The 19,544-nt window shown below is 32.2% G+C and overlaps 1 protein-coding gene across 1 annotated transcript in view; it reads right to left on the bottom strand.

Moving 5' to 3' along the window:
• LOC140447684 (ATP-binding cassette subfamily C member 4-like) overlaps positions 1 to 19,544 on the bottom strand; it is a 273,353-nt gene that overhangs the window by 38,490 nt on the left and 215,319 nt on the right. Inside the window, exons 6-10 of the mRNA XM_072540480.1 lie at positions 19,380 to 19,536; positions 18,176 to 18,418; positions 11,395 to 11,760; positions 9,507 to 9,822; positions 2,350 to 2,541 (exon numbers count right to left, since the gene is read on the bottom strand). Of these exons, the coding sequence (XP_072396581.1) occupies positions 2,350 to 2,541; positions 9,507 to 9,822; positions 11,395 to 11,760; positions 18,176 to 18,418; positions 19,380 to 19,536 (1,274 nt within the window). The remainder of the gene's footprint in view (positions 1 to 2,349; positions 2,542 to 9,506; positions 9,823 to 11,394; positions 11,761 to 18,175; positions 18,419 to 19,379; positions 19,537 to 19,544) is intronic.

Here is a 19,544-nt window from a genome sequence, read left to right on the forward strand (position 1 = left end):
ATATCACATAACTTCATTTTTATGCAATTGAAATAGGAAAAATTTAAATAATTTACCTTAAATGATATTTTATTAGGCTTCAAGCTAACTGCAGAGTGCCTGATGACTTTAGCTTTTATATCATAACTTTTACTATTACTGTTTTTAAATATATGCTCTTTCACGTGAAAAACTTGATTCACCAGTACTAGATTTTTCCCTTTCTTTTCCGTTTATGGTTGAAAAGATATATTATGATGAATTTTGAGAAACCCAGTTTTTAATATTACATTTATTTTGTACATAAACTGAAAAAATATAATTAAAAAGTTAATTATTAATAATTGTCAATTTCGCATGTATTTAACAATGTCAAACATATGTCATATGTTTAACCTGAAAATTGGTAGGTCCACAACTGTCAGATGAAGGCGGTAGGTGTCGCGTCAGTCACGCACGGAGCGAATAGTGAGAACCACAATCAATTGATCGATATTTATTTTCAATGACAGAGATCTGTTTTCTTTAATTTCCGTTGAATCCCCTCCCCCTTTGCTTCATTATTTTTATTACCTGTATGTAAATTAGAATATTAATAAAGGATGCAGTGTAATAGGACCACCCGCGGCATCTGCAATGCATATTATACAATGCAAATTATACAATAACTTATCTCCAATAAGAAAACTATGAACTATTAGCATTAAATTTAAACAAATTACTCTTCAAAAAACAAAACAACTCGGTAAGTACTTCTGTGAAAGAAATAAGTAGAAAACGATACTATGCCCCACCGACTTATCGACAAAACTGCTTTCCCACATATTTACAATTTTTCAAATTTCTTTTTTATTGGCCTATAGACTCACTAAATATTTGCTTGCAATCTGTACACTAATTTATATATTCTTCGTTTGTCTTAAAGTAATCTATTTGGGACTGACCTTGTCCACTTTTATATATAATAAGTTTTTCGCTCTTTTGCGAAATGTGTTAATATGCCCATATTTCTAGTTCCAAAATGCTCATGTATGGCCTTATATTCTCTTTTTTATTGACCGACATATGCACTAAAATCACCTACCATTATTCATCTTTCCGCTGTCGGAGTATCTCTAAATTGATAAAAAGCTTTTCTTTATTTTTTCCCGTCTGATTTAAGGAGCAAACACAGACTACGAGACTACACTCAAAATTTCTTTATGAAAGTACAAATCTCATTGAAATTAACGTAGTATTATAGTACGTACAGATAGTTTAAGTGATATTGAATAAGTAACGTGTACTGAATCACTTTTGTTTTCTACATAATTTATTTTGGCCAGAAATTAGTCCTCTTGTCTTAAAATAAATGTGTATAATTATTCTCAAAACAGAAATATGTATTTTGTTTTTAATAGTTTTAAGTTAATATCATGTTTTATACTCTTAAGACAATTATTATGCATTGTAACTCTTTTGGTGACCTAAATTACAAAGCCCTTAGCTCAAAATAAAATATCTTATATAAATCAAAAATAAATAATGCGCTTATATTCTCCATCAGATACATAATACTAACAGAATATTAGAGATTATTCCCTTAGTGGAATCTGTATTCCAGGCAGAAATAGAATAAAATAGAAATGTTAACGATTCGACCAGTACTGTATATTTCTACACGCGACCCTTCTGCTCTTTTAGACTCGTCTGTGTATCAGCTTGTCTGTTTACTTCGCCCCATCCCTCTCGTGGACAGATATCCACCTGGCCTCGGAAAGTTAGTTTAAGCCTGTATTTGGGTACCATATGGTCATGTCATTATCCATACGGATACCATACGGATTATCCATTCTCACCTCCCCTCTCACAACGATGTGCGGAGGAGGAAGATTTACTAGAGCCTACCTAGCTGCTATTGGTGTGTCCCTGGGAGCCCCTATAACTCCATGATAAATAAGTCTTTGCACTTTGCATAATTTTAGAATGGCAGTTTTTTGCTATACCTTTGGTTATCACACCACTTATGTATAAGTTATTGTAATGTGAGAAGTACGTTTACATAAAAATAACTCAGTAAGAACTAAACATCTAAAAAGTCCCATTTACAAATTACTTGTAGAGATTGATTACCTTTTGCCCCCATCGACGAAAAGTTAAGATTATTGAAAATGTGTATGTTGAAAGTTCGTAAAATGTTGCATATGGCTTAGGCCATCAAAACATTTACAAAATTATACAAACAATTGAGTTTATTTTAAAATATCAAGCTCACATTTTAAGAGTCCTTTTTTATTGTAACACAATTATGTCATTTTTTTTTAAATCCTTTAGTATTACGAGAAATAGTTTTATAATGCTTGTAATGAAGAAATATCATTTGCAACTTACCGTTAATGATGTATTAGATTGATAATGGTCTAAACGAAGTGATTTCTCACTTACGGCGCTTTCTGATCTTTCTAGTTTTGATCGCTCTTTTTTAACTTCTTTTTCATTTTCTTCTGGTTCAGGTTCTTGTTGTAAAACATTAAGTTCATCCTGAGACAGCGCACTGAAATTTGCAGCTTTTTCGATTCTGCCCTAAAAGTAAATAAGAAAATATTAAGTCCGAAAAATCAGAAAACGAATAACACAAGCCAGAAAAACAATAGGCTGATTAAAACAAATATGGTGGAGCTCTGATATTGGAAACAACGAAAATGTATCATCTATGAAACCTTTTTTATCAAAAAGAATATAAGTTATGAAACAGAAGCGTGTAGAATTACGGAAATAACAGAAGAAACCTCAGACGACAGAGCTGGATGAGTTTATACGATCTTTGAGAATCCCAAAAGGACCGAATTATGGGATTGGGAGGCCCAATAATAATAGTGGGTACCATCAAACTGTAGGATACAAAGAAGATCTAAGAAATACACAAAATCATGGAATCTTTTCTATACTTTCTTTTTTTTATTGCCAAATCGAGTGTTTTATTGTGCATTCTGTAGTGTTCTCATTATCTGTTTGTGCTTTGTACAGCATGTATAGCAGTATAGCATGCTTTTTACAGTGTCGTAACAGTACAACCCATTGCTTAGAAACTCGGTAACAATGATTTTAAAACTATTTTAATTACAAGTTTGAATTATATACATCCTATTTCATAATTTACGGAGTGAAAATTACAGTTGGGAACTGTTTATTTAAAAGTTTTGTAAAATGTAAACAAATCTAAAACGTACACATTGTAAAAAAATTGTGTGTTCATTAATTCCACATTTTGAAAAAGAGCGTATAATGAAGAACACTAAGGCCAGCAACTGCTATGACGTAAGTGAGTTAAACAAGAATGCAGTTATGTTTAGAAATATAAAATATTGTGTTACAGAGTATTGCAGCAGCCCTAACCTTAAATATTTCTACTATTAGCACAATTTCTTGAGTTGACAAGAATACAGAACTTAAAGACAACAAAAAAATGTTTACGGCAAAAGAAAGAACTATGGTATATTATATGTAAATCGATATAAATACTACAAAATTTGTTGTAATTTCTAGATCTATAAACGAAAAATCTTAAATCATAATTAGTTGTAATAAAAATTACATTTTATTTTGTTTTTGCGTTTGAATTTGCTTAGTACCGCGGGACTTGGGATCGCCAACAGCCTCTACACAGAAGAAATGGAGATAAGGAAAGACGTAAGGACAAGGTTGTATTCTCTTCCCACTACTGTTCAACATGTATGTATACTCCGACAAGAATTTGAAGACGATGACACATACATTTGTAGCTGCTGATAATGGTTAAATTTGAGAAGTGTCAGTAGCGTACTGTCGTGCACAGTGAACGTGAGTGAATTTTGATACATTACAGCGGAAAGTTTTCACTGCAAACTCGTAGATTATTATTGACTATTATTATTGTTAGAATATTATTATTGTTAACAACTACCTATATTTCGTTATTTCGAGGTGAGTAAATTAAACAGCTGTGAAATTTAAATCTATTGATTTGCCGTATTTGTCTTAAATGAAATCATGAAATGACAAGTAAACACATTAAACGCATTGTAAGATTTAAAACAAAACGATTAAGACTTGGATTTGTAATAAAAAAATCAAGAATTAATTATTATATTGTAATGAAGTAAAACCATTAATACTTAGATTTTTAATCGAAAAAGTCAATAATTATTGTATTATCAATAATTAATTTCAATAATTAATTTTAAAATCAAGAAAATTTCGAGAAGTGTATGGAACATGGTTCAGCCAATAATGTTATAAGGGGCCCGGATACTGTTAAAAACTTTTATCACTTGATTTAAGTTAAGATAAGAAATATTGTTCATTATGGCTTTTCAATTTTTGTTTCCTGGGTAATAAAGCAACACTATAATAAAAATACTATAATTGACATTTCATTTACATTGTTAAACACAGAAGTTAAAACATAATAAATAAAACTTTGCAATATTAATCAAAGTATATTTTCGTCTTTATAGAATAAAAATGGATGCAGCTGTTGGCGCAGGTACCACAAAATCTCATCGACACAAACCTCTCTCAAAAGCTGAGAAACAAATCGTGTGGAAAGTGTATGATGGACTTAAAAAAATACATTCTACAACGGATGCTGTAGATCGCTGTTCCTTTTTAACAGGGGTGTCAGCCTCGACAGTGGAACGGATTGTGCGTGAAGTTAAAGTTACAGCAACTTTAAGTGCGCCAAAAACTCGCCAGCGTGGACGAAAACCTCTAGATCTAGATGAAACACAACTGAATTTAATCAGGAGGACTGTACATACATTCTTTTTAGAAAATAAGCCCCCAACGATCAAAACAGTTAGGACCAAGTTACTGGAAAACAATATGATTCCTCAAATGAGCGCCGAAACGCTAAGAAAAGTTCTACACAAGTTAAATTTTCGTTACATGAAACGATCTCGAAAATCAATTTTAATAGATAAAGAGGAAATAGTAGCATGGCGACGAAGATATTTGCGCTCTATCAGAGATTATCGTCTTTCCAAAAGAAAAATTTATTATCTTGATGAAACTTGGATTAATGCCGGTCATACAGTTTCCAAAATTTGGCATGATACGACTGTAACAACTCCTCGTCAAGCATTTATAGAAGGCTTATCAACAGGATTACGAGCACCATCAGGCAAAGGTCAGCGTCTTATTGTAGCTCATATCGGTAGTGATACAGGTTTTCTGCAAAATAGTGCTCTCATTTTTGTATCAAAGAAAACAGGCGACTATCATGAGGACATGGACGCCACATGCTTTGAAAAATGGTTCGAAAACGTTCTTCAGCGTATTGAACCTAATTCAGTGGTAGTATTAGACAATGCATCCTATCATAGCCGACTTGTTGAACGAATTCCTAATATGAGTGACAGAAAAGTAGTTTTACAAAATTGGTTAAAAGAAAAATCCATTCCATACAGCGAGGATATGGTTAAAATGGAGCTAATGAATATTATTAGACAACATCGTAGTACATATCGTCAGTATGCTGTGGATACAATGGCTAGACTTCATGGCATTACCGTCTTAAGACTACCACCTTATCATTGTGAACTAAACCCAATAGAATTAATTTGGGCACAAATGAAAGGATATGTAGCTCGAGAAAATGTCACTTTTAAAATTATTGATGTCCAGCGCCTCTTGCAAGCCAGTTTGGACAATATACATTCAACTGATTGGAACAATGCGATAAGCCATGTTATTAAAGTAGAAGACGATATGTGGAGATTGGACGGCATGGTGGATACTGTTATTGAGCCTGTGACAATACAATTAGGATCAAATGATTCAGACAGTTCAACAGACAGTTCTGCAGAATCAATGGAGTAAAATAATTTGGAAAATTATGAGGTAGATATTTTCTTCTTCTTTTTGTGTAAATATGACTATCTGTTTTTTCAATGTGCCTCCAGTAAGTTGTCATTCCATTGTTCTCGTGATCTTTACACTGATCTACATTCAACTGATTGGAACAATGCGATAAGCCATGTTATTAAAGTAGAAGACGATATGTGGAGATTGGACGGCATGGTGGATACTGTTATTGAGCCTGTGACAATACAATTAGGATCAAATGATTCAGACAGTTCAACAGACAGTTCTGCAGAATCAATGGAGTAAAATAATTTGGAAAATTATGAGGTAGATATTTTCTTCTTCTTTTTGTGTAAATATGACTATCTGTTTTTTCAATGTGCCTCCAGTAAGTTGTCATTCCATTGTTCTCGTGATCTTTACACTGATCCTCTTCAAATTGGAGGACCGCCTCTCGCCGTGCTTACTACTCTATTTGTTGTCATTCGGCTTATGTAGCCATTCCATTATACCTGTTTTTTACGCAGTTATTAATGCCGCCCACCTTGTCTTGTCATCGTTTTTTCAAAGGGTTGTCATCTCTGCTATTTCTAACATTTTTTTGTCCTTTTTGTATCAGGTCGTGTTTCTGCCGCGGATTTATTGGTCTGATGACTGTTTTGTAAATTCTACGTTTCCTTTCTTTTCCGATATTTTTATTTCTCCATATTGTTTCATTTAGGCAACCTGCGGCTCTGTTTGCTTTATTCACTTGATCCTCCACTTCCGTTTCGAGCTTTCCATAGCTAGATAGGTGAGGTACATATGTGCTTTTAAAATTAATTGAAACAGTCACATTTACCAGTGTTGTGAAAAAATTGATTACTCTTATAATAAAACAATCTCATTTAAATTCATCTCAGTCAGAAACAGACTCTGAATGAATATTGCATTGTGGATTAGGCCTATTGGGGACACCACGTACAAATAAAACGCACCGAAAACTTTACCCCATGGGTGGTGTGGAAACAAGTTAATTGGAGCGGTTATAACTCCACCTCTTAAGATTATTAAAAATTTGGTTCAGTTGTGATTAGTTTATTGTATATTAGCTTATTTATATCATCATAAATTGAATAGTTTATAGAAACACTAAAGATTTTATTGCATAAATTCATGAAACAAAATAAAATACCTGAAAGTTAAAACCTATTTATTTTAAGATTTTATTTCAGTTAATTGATACGCAACAAATCAATTACTTAAAATTAACACGCATTCTGTAATTGACACTACAATTGGCTAACTTACTTTTTAATGTCACTCGTTAATAAGCAGAGCCCTTAGAACATTCTCAAGCGATTAAAATCGGTTTTTAAGTCTGGTAAACCACATATATAAACTGTACCTAGTACACTAGTTTGACCAAAATAGTTTTTCCAATTCAAAACAATTTTATTTAGAACAATATTATTTAAGATTTACAAATTCTAAAATCTTAATACCTCAGTACAGAGCCTTTACGATTAAAAATCATAACATAAATACGTATAAATACAAACGTTTTTATTAACAATTGTTATATTTGTTATTTGGCAATAAATTATCTAAACATTTTATTAAAAAAAACGTAACTGTTTTTATTTTATTCAATAAATTCTCAAATAAATTCAAATTTTAATACAAGACTTTAAGCACGCTTTCATGAAACGCCACTGATAAGGAGTGAATAATTACGAATTCGGATTATTTGTGGTGACCAAATATTATTTGCTAAAACGTATCGTGAATGCATTTGTTGTTACAGCTGGCTCACTGTAAAAGACCGCATATCATCGAGTAAAATGTACGGAGATCAATAAAAATGTTGTGAACTGATATTGTGTTGATTTTCTTATTAGTAAACGGCGTATTTGATTTAGACCTCGTACAATTCGGCTGTCATATTAAATGTATTAGTCACCTTTTTGAATATCTTGTAGGACTATATCTTATAGAAAAGATATTTCAGTTTGCAACTTCAGATACATGATCATCAGCAGAGATCCCCATATGGAATTTCAATTAAATATAAATAATAGATCTATTAAACGGGTTGAATGATTTCAATACCTTGGTGCAAAAACGCCTACGTTAAAATTGACAAATACCTCCATCGCCGTGAAGTTACTTTAACTCTTAGCATCCAGATCTTGAAATGCTACATATGGCCTATGCTGATGTACGGACGTAAGACCTGTTCACTTAAAGTCAGATCTCTGAATCGTGTGGATGCTTTCGAAATGTGGTGTCTCACAAGGCTGCTTAGAATTCCATGGGTGGACCATGTAAGAAATAATGAGGTCCTAAGAAGAGCTAATGTCTAAAGATAATTGTTAGATCTCATTAAGCAACGAAAGATTTCACACTTGTGCCATATTCTACGAAATAACAAATATAATCCCTAAATGTCATCTTAATGGGTATAATTGAAGGTCGAAAGGGCTCTGGGCGAAAGTAACATTCATGGTTCATAAGAAAATCGTTCGGTCTACCTGATGTCAGTGCGATAAGAAGATAAGAAGAGCGGAAGAAATATCTCTGTACACTAGACAACCAGGATGAACGTTTACACGCTACATAGCGTACGGCACCCAAAGAAAAAAGATTGGATTTCCATTTCGGAAATGGTTTTCAAAACATTCTGAAAATGATTTTTAAACTATAAATGTATCTGATTGGCGGGAGTTGTTTAATTATATAATGATTTTTACAAACAAGACTTCGAATCAGTCATTGTCTCTTAAGTATCTTCATTATTTGCAAATTCATGGCAGAATTTGAAACAGATGTATACACATAGGACCAGTAACCCATAATAAGGTGGAGATACGAGTATATAGATCATGTGTTTTTCATATAATCTCATGTTCTCGAAATATTAAACATAATTTAATAAACATCAATTATAAAGAAGAATTGATCAAATTTACCATGAAAAAGGAAAACAAAAAATCATTTCTGGATGTGTTCATCACAAAGCATGATATTTAAATTATCATTTAAATCACAACATAAACATTAAAAAGGGAGTCATCAAATCATTGGTAGAACCCCAAGCCCTTAATTCAACGAACATGTCCTTTTGAATGAGAAAAGATACTAACATCGATTTTAATAAAAAATGATTATTCTTTGTCATTTATAAATAATAAATAGTTCAAGATCGAAGTAAGAAAACAATAAAACATCCGAAAAGATCCTGAAACACTCACAAGAAGGGAATGGAAGAGAAGAGTAATACCATATTGTTCTGAAGCTATTTTCTTTTGGCATTTTAATATTTACAATTTTTAATGAGATTTATCAACAATTTTAGTTTAAAATACGTTAATTTTGACATTTCGACCTCCGCTTCGAAAATTGTTCTCAAAATACAAACGAATTAAATAAGTTTAACTTTCGAAGTGGAAATCGAAACGTCAAAATAAAATTATAATCCGACGTCAAAATGGGATGACATGCAACGGTTTTATAAGAAATAACTTCTATATTACCGCATTTAAAATTATCTCACAAAATGGTGTACGTCTGTAATATTACGTTAATTGAAACACGGTCAGTTACGCATAAATTTATTACTTTAGAAAGTTTTATGGTTCAGAAAATATGTAGGATGTGGAAGAATTTAAAAGCTTAAACATAATTATACACTGTATAAAATAAAGCCATAAATGTTTACTTACATTGTTTAATATAACAATAATATCAGCTTTCTTCATATACTGAAGCTGATGAGTCACTAAAATTCTCGTCTTATTTTTTAAATATTTCACTATACATTCATCAAATAGATGTCTTCCTACTTTTGTATCCACTGCAGAGAGTGGATCGTCAAATAAATAAATATCAGCTTCTGAATATACGGCTCTTGCCAAGTTAACTCTAGCTTTCTGACCTCCACTTAATGCTGCACCGCGTTCGCCTACTAAAGTTTTATCACCATGTGGTAGCTCCTTCAGGTCTCTTTCAAGTGAACAAACACGAATAACATCTTGATATCTAAAATACATTATCTAAATTTAGTAAAAGTAAAAAATATATTTAAGAAGATTAAGGATGCAACTTTATTTATACGAGTAGTTAATCCTGTCGAATCCGGTTTTCATGAAAATAACTAATAAAATATCGAAAAAATACAGAAAATAATACGCAAAACATTAAACAAAAGCAGCTGTCGAAAACACGTATGAACAAAGAAACAGATGCAATTTTCATTATAAGTCAGCTGATGGAAAACTACGGGAATAAAGAAACAAACGCTCAAATGGTATTCATTGTTCTTGAGAAAACATGTGATAGAGTTCCTCCAGAGGTTCTGTGGTGGGTGCTCAATAAGATTAGAGTTCCCGGTGAGTATGTGAACATTGTGAGAGACATGTATGAGGGAGTAACCACTAGTGTTACAGGTGTGGTTGACACTGAATAATTTTATGTAAACGTAGGATTGCTCCAGAAGTCAGCATAGGAATAAGGTTTAAAACTTGGTACAACCAAAACAAAGTATTTTTTGAATGGACATACATATGCAGATGAAGTTACCATTACAGATAAAATGATAATTTTGGATGGTGAAACGATTCTGAAATTTTAAGTATCTAGGATGGGTATTACAGAGTAATGGGGAAATGTATATAGAAGCCTGCGGTAAAGTTAGGTCGGCATCGATGAATTGGAAGGAAGTGAATGGTGTGTTATGCGACAGAAAGATTCCAATGATGGAAAGGAAAATTCTATAAGACTGTCATTAAACCAGCTATTAATAAGCTATGATGTACGGAAAGAGTTTTGGGTAGTTAAGGTTGCACCCATTGATTCCAAATTAAGAAAACATAGATTAAGATGGTTCGAGCACATTCAATCTGCGAGATCTGCAATCGACCTGCTGGTTCCTGGAAGGAATAGGAAAGGAAGACCCAATAAATCTGGGGAAGGAGCTTAGACAGCACATGTCGGAAAAGAGGACTGATATTGGTATGACCCAACATATGGATAAAGTTAAAGAGAATGATGAGGATAGATGTCATTATCTGGTATTAAGAAAAAATTTTAGAAAATTAAAAAACCGGTATATCTACGCTTTATAGACTTAAATATTACGTTGGACCTCTCACCATAGACGATGGATAACATTTGATATGAAAGAGAAAGATACCAATTGTTAATACTATACCAACCAACAGTAATATTTACTACAATCTAAATAAGTACAAGCAGAGATAAATTTAAAAACTTATTACTGATTTAAGTTAATATGGAAATATACAAAATGAACGATATAAGGTTATAAATATTAAGGAATGTAGGAGAATAGCACTAATTGATACTAAAAGATTAGATCATAAGCGGGAGTAAGTTAAACGTAAAGACTAGAAATACTTAAAGAACTGCTAATATTCGAGTTCTGGAAAAAGTAGAAGATGAATAAAATACTTGCAAAGGAGGTTCAAGTTAATTTAACCATAAATAGAAAGATGATAAGAAAACGAAAATATCATTATAATGATGGGTAACACTTGTATGCAAAATGATATAGTAAAATGTAAAATATTTACTAAACTGTATAAAGTATACCTCTTTTTATCGTAAGGTCTACCGAACAAAATATTCTCCCGTACATTAGAAACAAATAACCATGGTTCTTGACTAGCATATGCAACATTTCCGAAAACATTCACCTTTCCGTTCGTAGGCGATAATTCTTTGAGCAAAAGGTGTAATGTACTACTTTTTCCAGCTCCTACATTTCCAACAACGCAACAAAGGGTACCTGGTGTTAAGTGTAAGTTTAGATCTACTAATGTAGGTACTATTGGATTCTCTGACCAGCTTGCTGTGGCATTGAACAACTCTATTTCGCCTGGTTTCCCTGCTAGTGTACCTTTTTCTCCAAGTTTTTTCTTCGGTGCAGTCTCTTCCAGAAGAAGGAATTCTTCTATTCTAAAAATAAAAATTAGTTATAATAATAAAATTATCACTTATTATCCCTGTCCATAATCGCTTTTTACGAAAGAAAATTACAAATTCTAGAACTCATTTTGTAGCATTTTTAAATTCTTTGGTATATATTGAAATCCCCTCGGACGTATTAAAACACCAAATTATTTTCAATTCCTCTTTGCGTCACCGAGTTGATATAAACCATTTTAGAGTTTTTTTTATATTTTACAGATGTGTATTTCCTCGGTATTTTTTCATCAAAGCCGCTTTTAGGATATTCTGCGTTTCAAATAAACATCCATTTAGATCGCTGAGAAGGTTTTGCCGGAAAGATAATTGCGACACTCTCGCTGAGGCGTTGTCAAGAGTGGTTGACTTCAGCGTTAGTCCAAATTTTACGTCAAATTTGGAATGTTTCTTGTTTTTCGCCCCTTTTCATGGAAAATATGTGGTGTATTGTGGCAGTTAATGGTTCAGTAACAGTTTTAAGTGAGGTTTTGAAAGATATCCACATGTTCCAGTTTCCTGTTTTTTAAAACGCCCAGTTTAAAGTTTGTATCTAGTGGCCTAATTTCAACCTCAAATGTGTATGTCCCTAAGAAGCCGTTTCAAAATACTTTTCATAGTATGGAGATGAATTTGTTCGTGTGGCAGAAAGTGTAAGCCCAGTTCTACCCCCAGAAATTCCAGTGAAGTTTAGTTCCACCTCCAGAAATTTTAGTGAAATCAAGGTAATTTTTAAGTGTTTAAATTTTAAAGGAAAAATAAGAATAAACATTTTTCTATTAATAATTGCTTTCATAAGAGTTTGTAAAGATAATTTTTTATTTGTAATAATTTATTTCTGCTACAAATTATAGCCCAGTAACAACAGTAAGTTTTGTAGAATCTTCAACTCCTAGAGTTTGTAAACGGATATGACATAGTAAGTGTTTCTCTTTGTTATTTTTGTATTTACTTTTGTGACTATTAATATAGTATTTTTGTATTGTTTATTTTTGTAACTGTTTGTGATGAGACAACAATAAATGTTTAATTTTTTTTCCTAAACCATTTTGTTTATTTCTCTTAACTAACTCTCTAACCTCTTTTTTGAGTTTCATTTAAAAAGATTTCAATTTATTTCAATAGTTACAACTAGTTGTAATCGTTATAATTTGGCACCTCGAAGCGGCGTCCTTATTTAAATAGCTAGAGGTCTTTCTTATTGTTTTGTTTGTCCATTTGTCCAGAAAAATTCATGTAAGTACCCCTTTGTTTCATTTTTGTAGTTGCCCCAATCCAACCCCCTTGCCATTCACTTATCCACGACCCAGCTACTCCAAATAAACCCTGAGAGCCGTTCGTATAAGTTTCGTTTATTTTGCTTGCCCTATCTCTAACCCCAATAATTTCTGTTCCCAATTTTGACCCCCTATTATAATACCCTATGTGGTATGCAAAATATTTCGTTACAATTTTATGTCGATTTGCCGAAAAACACCTCATTGAAAAATGTTTGTTAAGGGAGCTAGATCTTTAAAGAGGACGCCCTAACATCGGTTTAATTTATATATCTTCCAAATGGTTGTCTTTTAAGTCATTCTGTATATTTATTCACTAGAATTTACCCAATCATTTGGCATAAATACGTTATTAAATTGCAGTCATAAGCAAAACAAAATAAAAAAAAAAGAAATGTATACATAACCCAATTCGATTAGCAACAAAGAAAGAGCAAGAAATATACGAGGAAACAATGGAAAGAGAACTAAAAAAGATACAAATAGAAGAGCAAACTGAGAACAAATGGGAAAACATAAAGCAAATAATGAACAAAGCAGCAAAAGAATGTAACAAACAAGAGAATAAAAATAGGAAAGACTGGTTCGACATAGAGTGCCAAAAAGAAATAGAAATAAGAAAATCATTAAGGTTGGAAATGATCACGAAAGAAACAACAGAGACAAAGAATAGATATAGGGAGCAAAGACAAAAAGTAAAGAGAGTGCTGAGAGAAAAGAAGAGAAAACACATAGAAAATAAGCTAAAAGAAATAGAAGAGAATTACAGAAATAAAAAAATAAAAAACCTATATCAAGATGCTAGAAATGAAAAAAAAGGTTTCCAACAAAAACCCATATTCGTCAAAAACAAGGCAGGAGATAATATAAGCGGGGAAACAGAAATTGCCGAAAGATGGAAAGAGTATTTTGATGAATTACTAAATGGCAATAATAAGTCAAACCAAAGAGAATGCGTGGAAACAGAAGCAAGAATCGAACACTTAGAAGACATAGAAGATAATTCACCCAGCAAAGAACAAATCGAGGAAATCATAAAAAATCTGAAAAACAACAAATCCCCTGGAAGCGATAACATAACAGCAGAGATGATGAAATATGGTGGAAAACTGCTAAATAATTGGATATACAAGATCATAAAGGAGATATGGATAAAAGAACGAATACCCGAAGATTGGAAGGAAGCCATTATTTGCCCATTACACAAAAAAGGAGACAAAACAGAATGCAGTAATTACAGAGGAGTAGCGTTACTAAATACCGTATATAAAATCCTATCAAAATCCATAAAAGATAAGCTAGAAAAAGAAGTTGAAAATATAATAGGCGAATACCAGTGCGGATTTAGACGAGGGAGAAGCACAACGGACCAAGTATTCATAATCAGAGAATTACAAGCAGAAAGCTATGAACACAACTTACCAACGATAGCGCTATTCATCGACTTCCAGCAAGCATACGATAGAATAAAAAGGAAGGAATTAAAAGAGACCCTTGAGGAACTGGGAGTTAGCAGAAAGTTGCGTAACATGATACATCTTACTTTAGAGAATACAGAAAACAGAGTCAAAGTAAACAATCATGTATCGGACAAATTTATAGTAAACGAAGGATTAAGGCAGGGCGATCCTTTGTCATCATTACTCTTCAATTTATGCCTAGAAAAAATAATGCGAGAAGCGAAAATCAATAGAGATGGACTCCTATATCATAAAAGACACCAAGTTTTGGCATTTGCGGATGATATAGTGTTGCTGGCAAGAGGAAAAAAAGAGCTACAGGAGATAGTACAGAGAATAGTAAAAGCAGCAAAGAAAATGGGACTTTACATAAATGAAACTAAAACAAAATGTATGCAGTGGACAGATGATCAGTTCAAGGATGGACAAAAGTTTAAAGTAGAAGTAGAAGAAAGATTATCATACGAATTCGAAATGGTAGAAAGATTTACATACCTAGGTACAATAATATCACGCAAACCTAACATTAAAGAAGAAATACAAGCTAGAATAATGGCAGGCAATAGAAGTGTACATGCTCTTAGTGGAATGTTGAAAAGCAAGTTTTTATCAAGAAAGGCAAAAATACAGTTATACAAAACAACTATACAACCAATAGTAACGTACTGCAGTGAGACATGGACAATGACAAAAAATGAACAAAATTTACTGGAGATATGGGAAAGGAAAATCCTGAGGAAGATATATGGAGGAATAATAAGGGACGGTTTATGGATAAGAAGATCAAATGATGAGTTAAAGAAATTATATAATCAACCTAACATAATAGGAGTCATAAAGGCACAGAGACTAAGATGGCGAGGTCACCTAGAAAGGATGCCGAACACGAGGACTTCAAAAAGGGTAATGAACTACACTATAACTTTAAAAAAGAGAAAAGGAAGACCAAAAAATAGATGGAATCAGGAGGTAGAAAAAGATATGGAAGAAATTGGACTACAAGGCCAGAAAAGAAAAATGAATAACAAGAAGGAATGGAGAAAAATCACATATCGAGCCAGAGAAGATCTCAGTACATAAAGAAAAGCGAAAATGAAGAAAGAACAAACTTTTTAAGCCATGGGCCTCTAAGGCCTTTAGTGCTATTGTATATATATATATATATATATATATATATATATATATATATATATATATATATATATATATATATATATATATATATATATATATATTTTTGTAACTGTTTGTGATGAGACAACAATAAATGTTTAATTTTTTTTCCTAAACCATTTTGTTTATTTCTCTTAACTAACTCTCTAACCTCTTTTTTGAGTTTCATTTAAAAAGATTTCAATTTATTTCAATAGTTACAACTAGTTGTAATCGTTATAATTTGGCACCTCGAAGCGGCGTCCTTATTTAAATAGCTAGAGGTCTTTCTTATTGTTTTGTTTGTCCATTTGTCCAGAAAAATTCATGTAAGTACCCCTTTGTTTCATTTTTGTAGTTGCCCCAATCCAACCCCCTTGCCATTCACTTATCCACGACCCAGCTACTCCAAATAAACCCTGAGAGCCGTTCGTATAAGTTTCGTTTATTTTGCTTGCCCTATCTCTAACCCCAATAATTTCTGTTCCCAATTTTGACCCCCTATTATAATACCCTATGTGGTATGCAAAATATTTCGTTACAACTTTATGTCGATTTGCCGAAAAACACCTCATTGAAAAATGTTTGTTAAGGGAGCTAGATCTTTAAAGAGGACGCCCTAACATCGGTTTAATTTATATATCTTCCAAATGGTTGTCTTTTAAGTCATTCTGTATATTTATTCACTAGAATTTACCCAATCGTTTGGCATAAATACGTTATTAAATTGCAGTCATAAGCGGGTAGCTTAGGGGGGATATTGCGATATTGGCATTTTTATTCACAACTTTTTGTCGTAAAAATTTTAACATTTGACATTTTTATATGAGGTGATTTACTTACGACATAAAATGAGTTCCAGAATTAGTTTTATTTTGTGAAGAGACTTTGTACCCGACATCCGGTATATTATCAATTAACTTGAATTTGTTAATTGACCAAAATACATATCTACTATGTAAAGTACTCAACTAATATAAATCCAATTTATTTGTTACTTAATATCACTCGCAGTTTTGTCTGTTAATACAATTAAATTTTGTGTAATTAATTATAAAAATTTTCCCACAATAGTCAGCTCAATTAATATCTCGCACTTTACAACCATGTTTTACCTGATATCGTACTAGAAGCAGATGCCATATTAACGAGAAAGTCAATTGTCTTTAAAGAAACATCAGTTTTAAATAACGTTTTAAAATTCTGTAATTCTGAATATATTTGGTATTGTTTGTTTCTATTTAAAGTATATTACACTAGTTAGTGAATGACAAAAAGGTTTTGTATTAACCACTCTTATACGGAGGGAAATATTTATCATTCCGTCTCACCTAGCAGTCTATCGGACGAGCTAAAAATACCGAAACAAGTGTCATAGAATGGCTGGTTTGACGTGATCTGAATATTCCTTCTCGTATAATTATTATTTACACATAATTTTATACTTTATTTAAAGTAGAAAGTTGCGAATTATTTCTATATGACGGTGTTCTTAAATATTTTATGAAAAATATCAGGCGCCATCTAGTGTTCTCTGGATTAGAAAAACAGAAAATGTCAATGTAATAGGTTTGCTTCTATTTAAACTAGAATATTTGATATTCCTTTAAATATCGTAGATTTTTCTTAATGTCGTGCTAATCATATTTCTACTTTTACAATAAAGTTTAATAGACAACGAAATAATTCCACAGAATACAATCTATAATTTTTGATAAATTTTTTGTGCAAAATTTTCACGGAATTTTTTAATATCTATCCAATATGGATAAACTAAGGTTAAAAGATAATTAACACAAGCACGTTCCCCCATTGCTACAAAGAAAACTGACGCAAAGCAGTCCCTGCGTATCTTTCTAATGGACCGGGTTTATCGACCACGTGACTTTTTCATTGGTCATTTAGGTCACCATGTGGTCGATAAAACCGGTAAGTTAGAAAGAGAGTAGAAAGTGCAGTCCAAAATGCGCACTGGAGATGGACCACAGCAAAAGATATAAAACGCCATAAATCATCAGAGGGAACCGAGTTCGAACCGGAGAACTGATCTGGTAAGAACTACAACCCCAGTTTGAGTATTGAACAAAGGCCAAGCGTCCTGGAAGTTTAAGACGGAGTACTGAACTAGAAAGAACTCCTAACCCAGGTGTTTAAGTATCGATCAAAGGCCACCAACCGTCCTTCCCGCCTGTATTAGTATTAATTACTCTTAAATAAATCTTATAAAATAATCTTCAATTGGTCACCGACACTGACCGAGGTATATAAATAAACATACGCTGGCATTGAGAAGTCACAGGTATTTAGATATATAGGTGTATATATTTAATTAAAGATTAGTGTGTATTAAGCGTTGAATCACGCTAATAGCAAATAGTTTTGTTATTGTTTACATATTGTCAGGTTAATACTCGAAAGTATAAACACTTAATATAGGGAATTTAAAAATTTATTCATTTAACTAAGGACCAAAAGGCACGTCGATTGCAACAGCCGTCATCTAAATAAAATTTTACATACCTTTTAATCGATACTTTGGCTTCAGCATATGTAGATAAGGCTCTTGGGAAGAACATAGCAAAAATCAATTGAACAGTGTTTACAAGTTGAGCCATTGAAAATACAATATCCCCTGATATTCTTCCTTCCATTAGTACAAATGTTATTACCACAATAAATAACGCAAAACGTTCTGTAAAAACAGACATTGACGATAGCATACCATGAATGTAAGATGATTTTGTGATACTATCGATTTCCAACCTAAAATAAAAATGGTATGAGAATATCAATTCAAACTTACACTTACACTTAGAAATCAATCGTTCTTATTTTGACAAGAATTTATTATCTGAAAAATGATATATGTGCAAAATTTTACCTCTCTTTTTTGGACATTATTGATTCAAGTGAAGTGTCAGAGATAAAAAGTTTTCAAGATCTCAAGAAACCATTAAGTTTCTAAAACGATTTCAATAGTCGTGACTTCAAATCGACTAGATAAAATATTCTAGATCAATCATTTCACATGCCTCATCACTTCTTGTTCCGTCTAGTGTCCAAGTAGGTCCATTATCTCATTTCTATTATAAATGGCCTTTGTTATACGTATCATGGATTGAAAATAATGTCTATATTGATCTTATCGACAAAATATTTTTTATAAACTGACTGTACCGCCCTAATAGTCCAGTGGCAAAGCGTTTACCATAAAAACGAACATCATGAGTTCGAACATCAACAGACACAACTTTTTTATATTAAAAGAAATTATCGTCTTCGATGGATCAGTACACGCTCAATTCTGCGGAGTTGTTCGGTTATATAATCTACTCTTTGTAAAGATAATAATATAAAAAAACCCAAATTTGAATAGTAATTAAGGCAAAATTACAAAAACTTAACACACTATCCCTCTTTGTACCAAAAATAAAGCGACATTAATTCACTAAAATAACATGAATCATTCACGTGATTTTTACAAGCAACAATATACCTACTACTGTTTATAGAAACATTTAACTTTGATTTGGTAAACTTTCTTGAAAAATACGATCAGGAATGATATCGATTGCACAATAGTGTCAAAAGATGATAAAAAATTAAGAAACTACGTAAAAATACATAAACCTGTCCTTAATCTATTGTTTAGGGTATGAAGATACTATAAAAACAATATTATATAATAATATACAGATTTAATATAAACTATTATTACACATACCTCCTAGCTAGTTCTACAACTTTCTCAAAAGGTTTTTCCCAAGCATACATTTTAATTACTTGAATTCCTGACGTTATTTCACTCATAAGTTTAATTCTTGTGTCTGTCCTAACAGCAATTTTTCCTCGTAATTGTCCTTGCAGTCTTGACAGGTAACCTATAAAA

The sequence above is a fragment of the Diabrotica undecimpunctata genome, chromosome 8 (assembly GCF_040954645.1).
Source record: "Diabrotica undecimpunctata isolate CICGRU chromosome 8, icDiaUnde3, whole genome shotgun sequence".
Classification (NCBI taxonomy): Eukaryota; Metazoa; Arthropoda; class Insecta; order Coleoptera; family Chrysomelidae; genus Diabrotica; species Diabrotica undecimpunctata.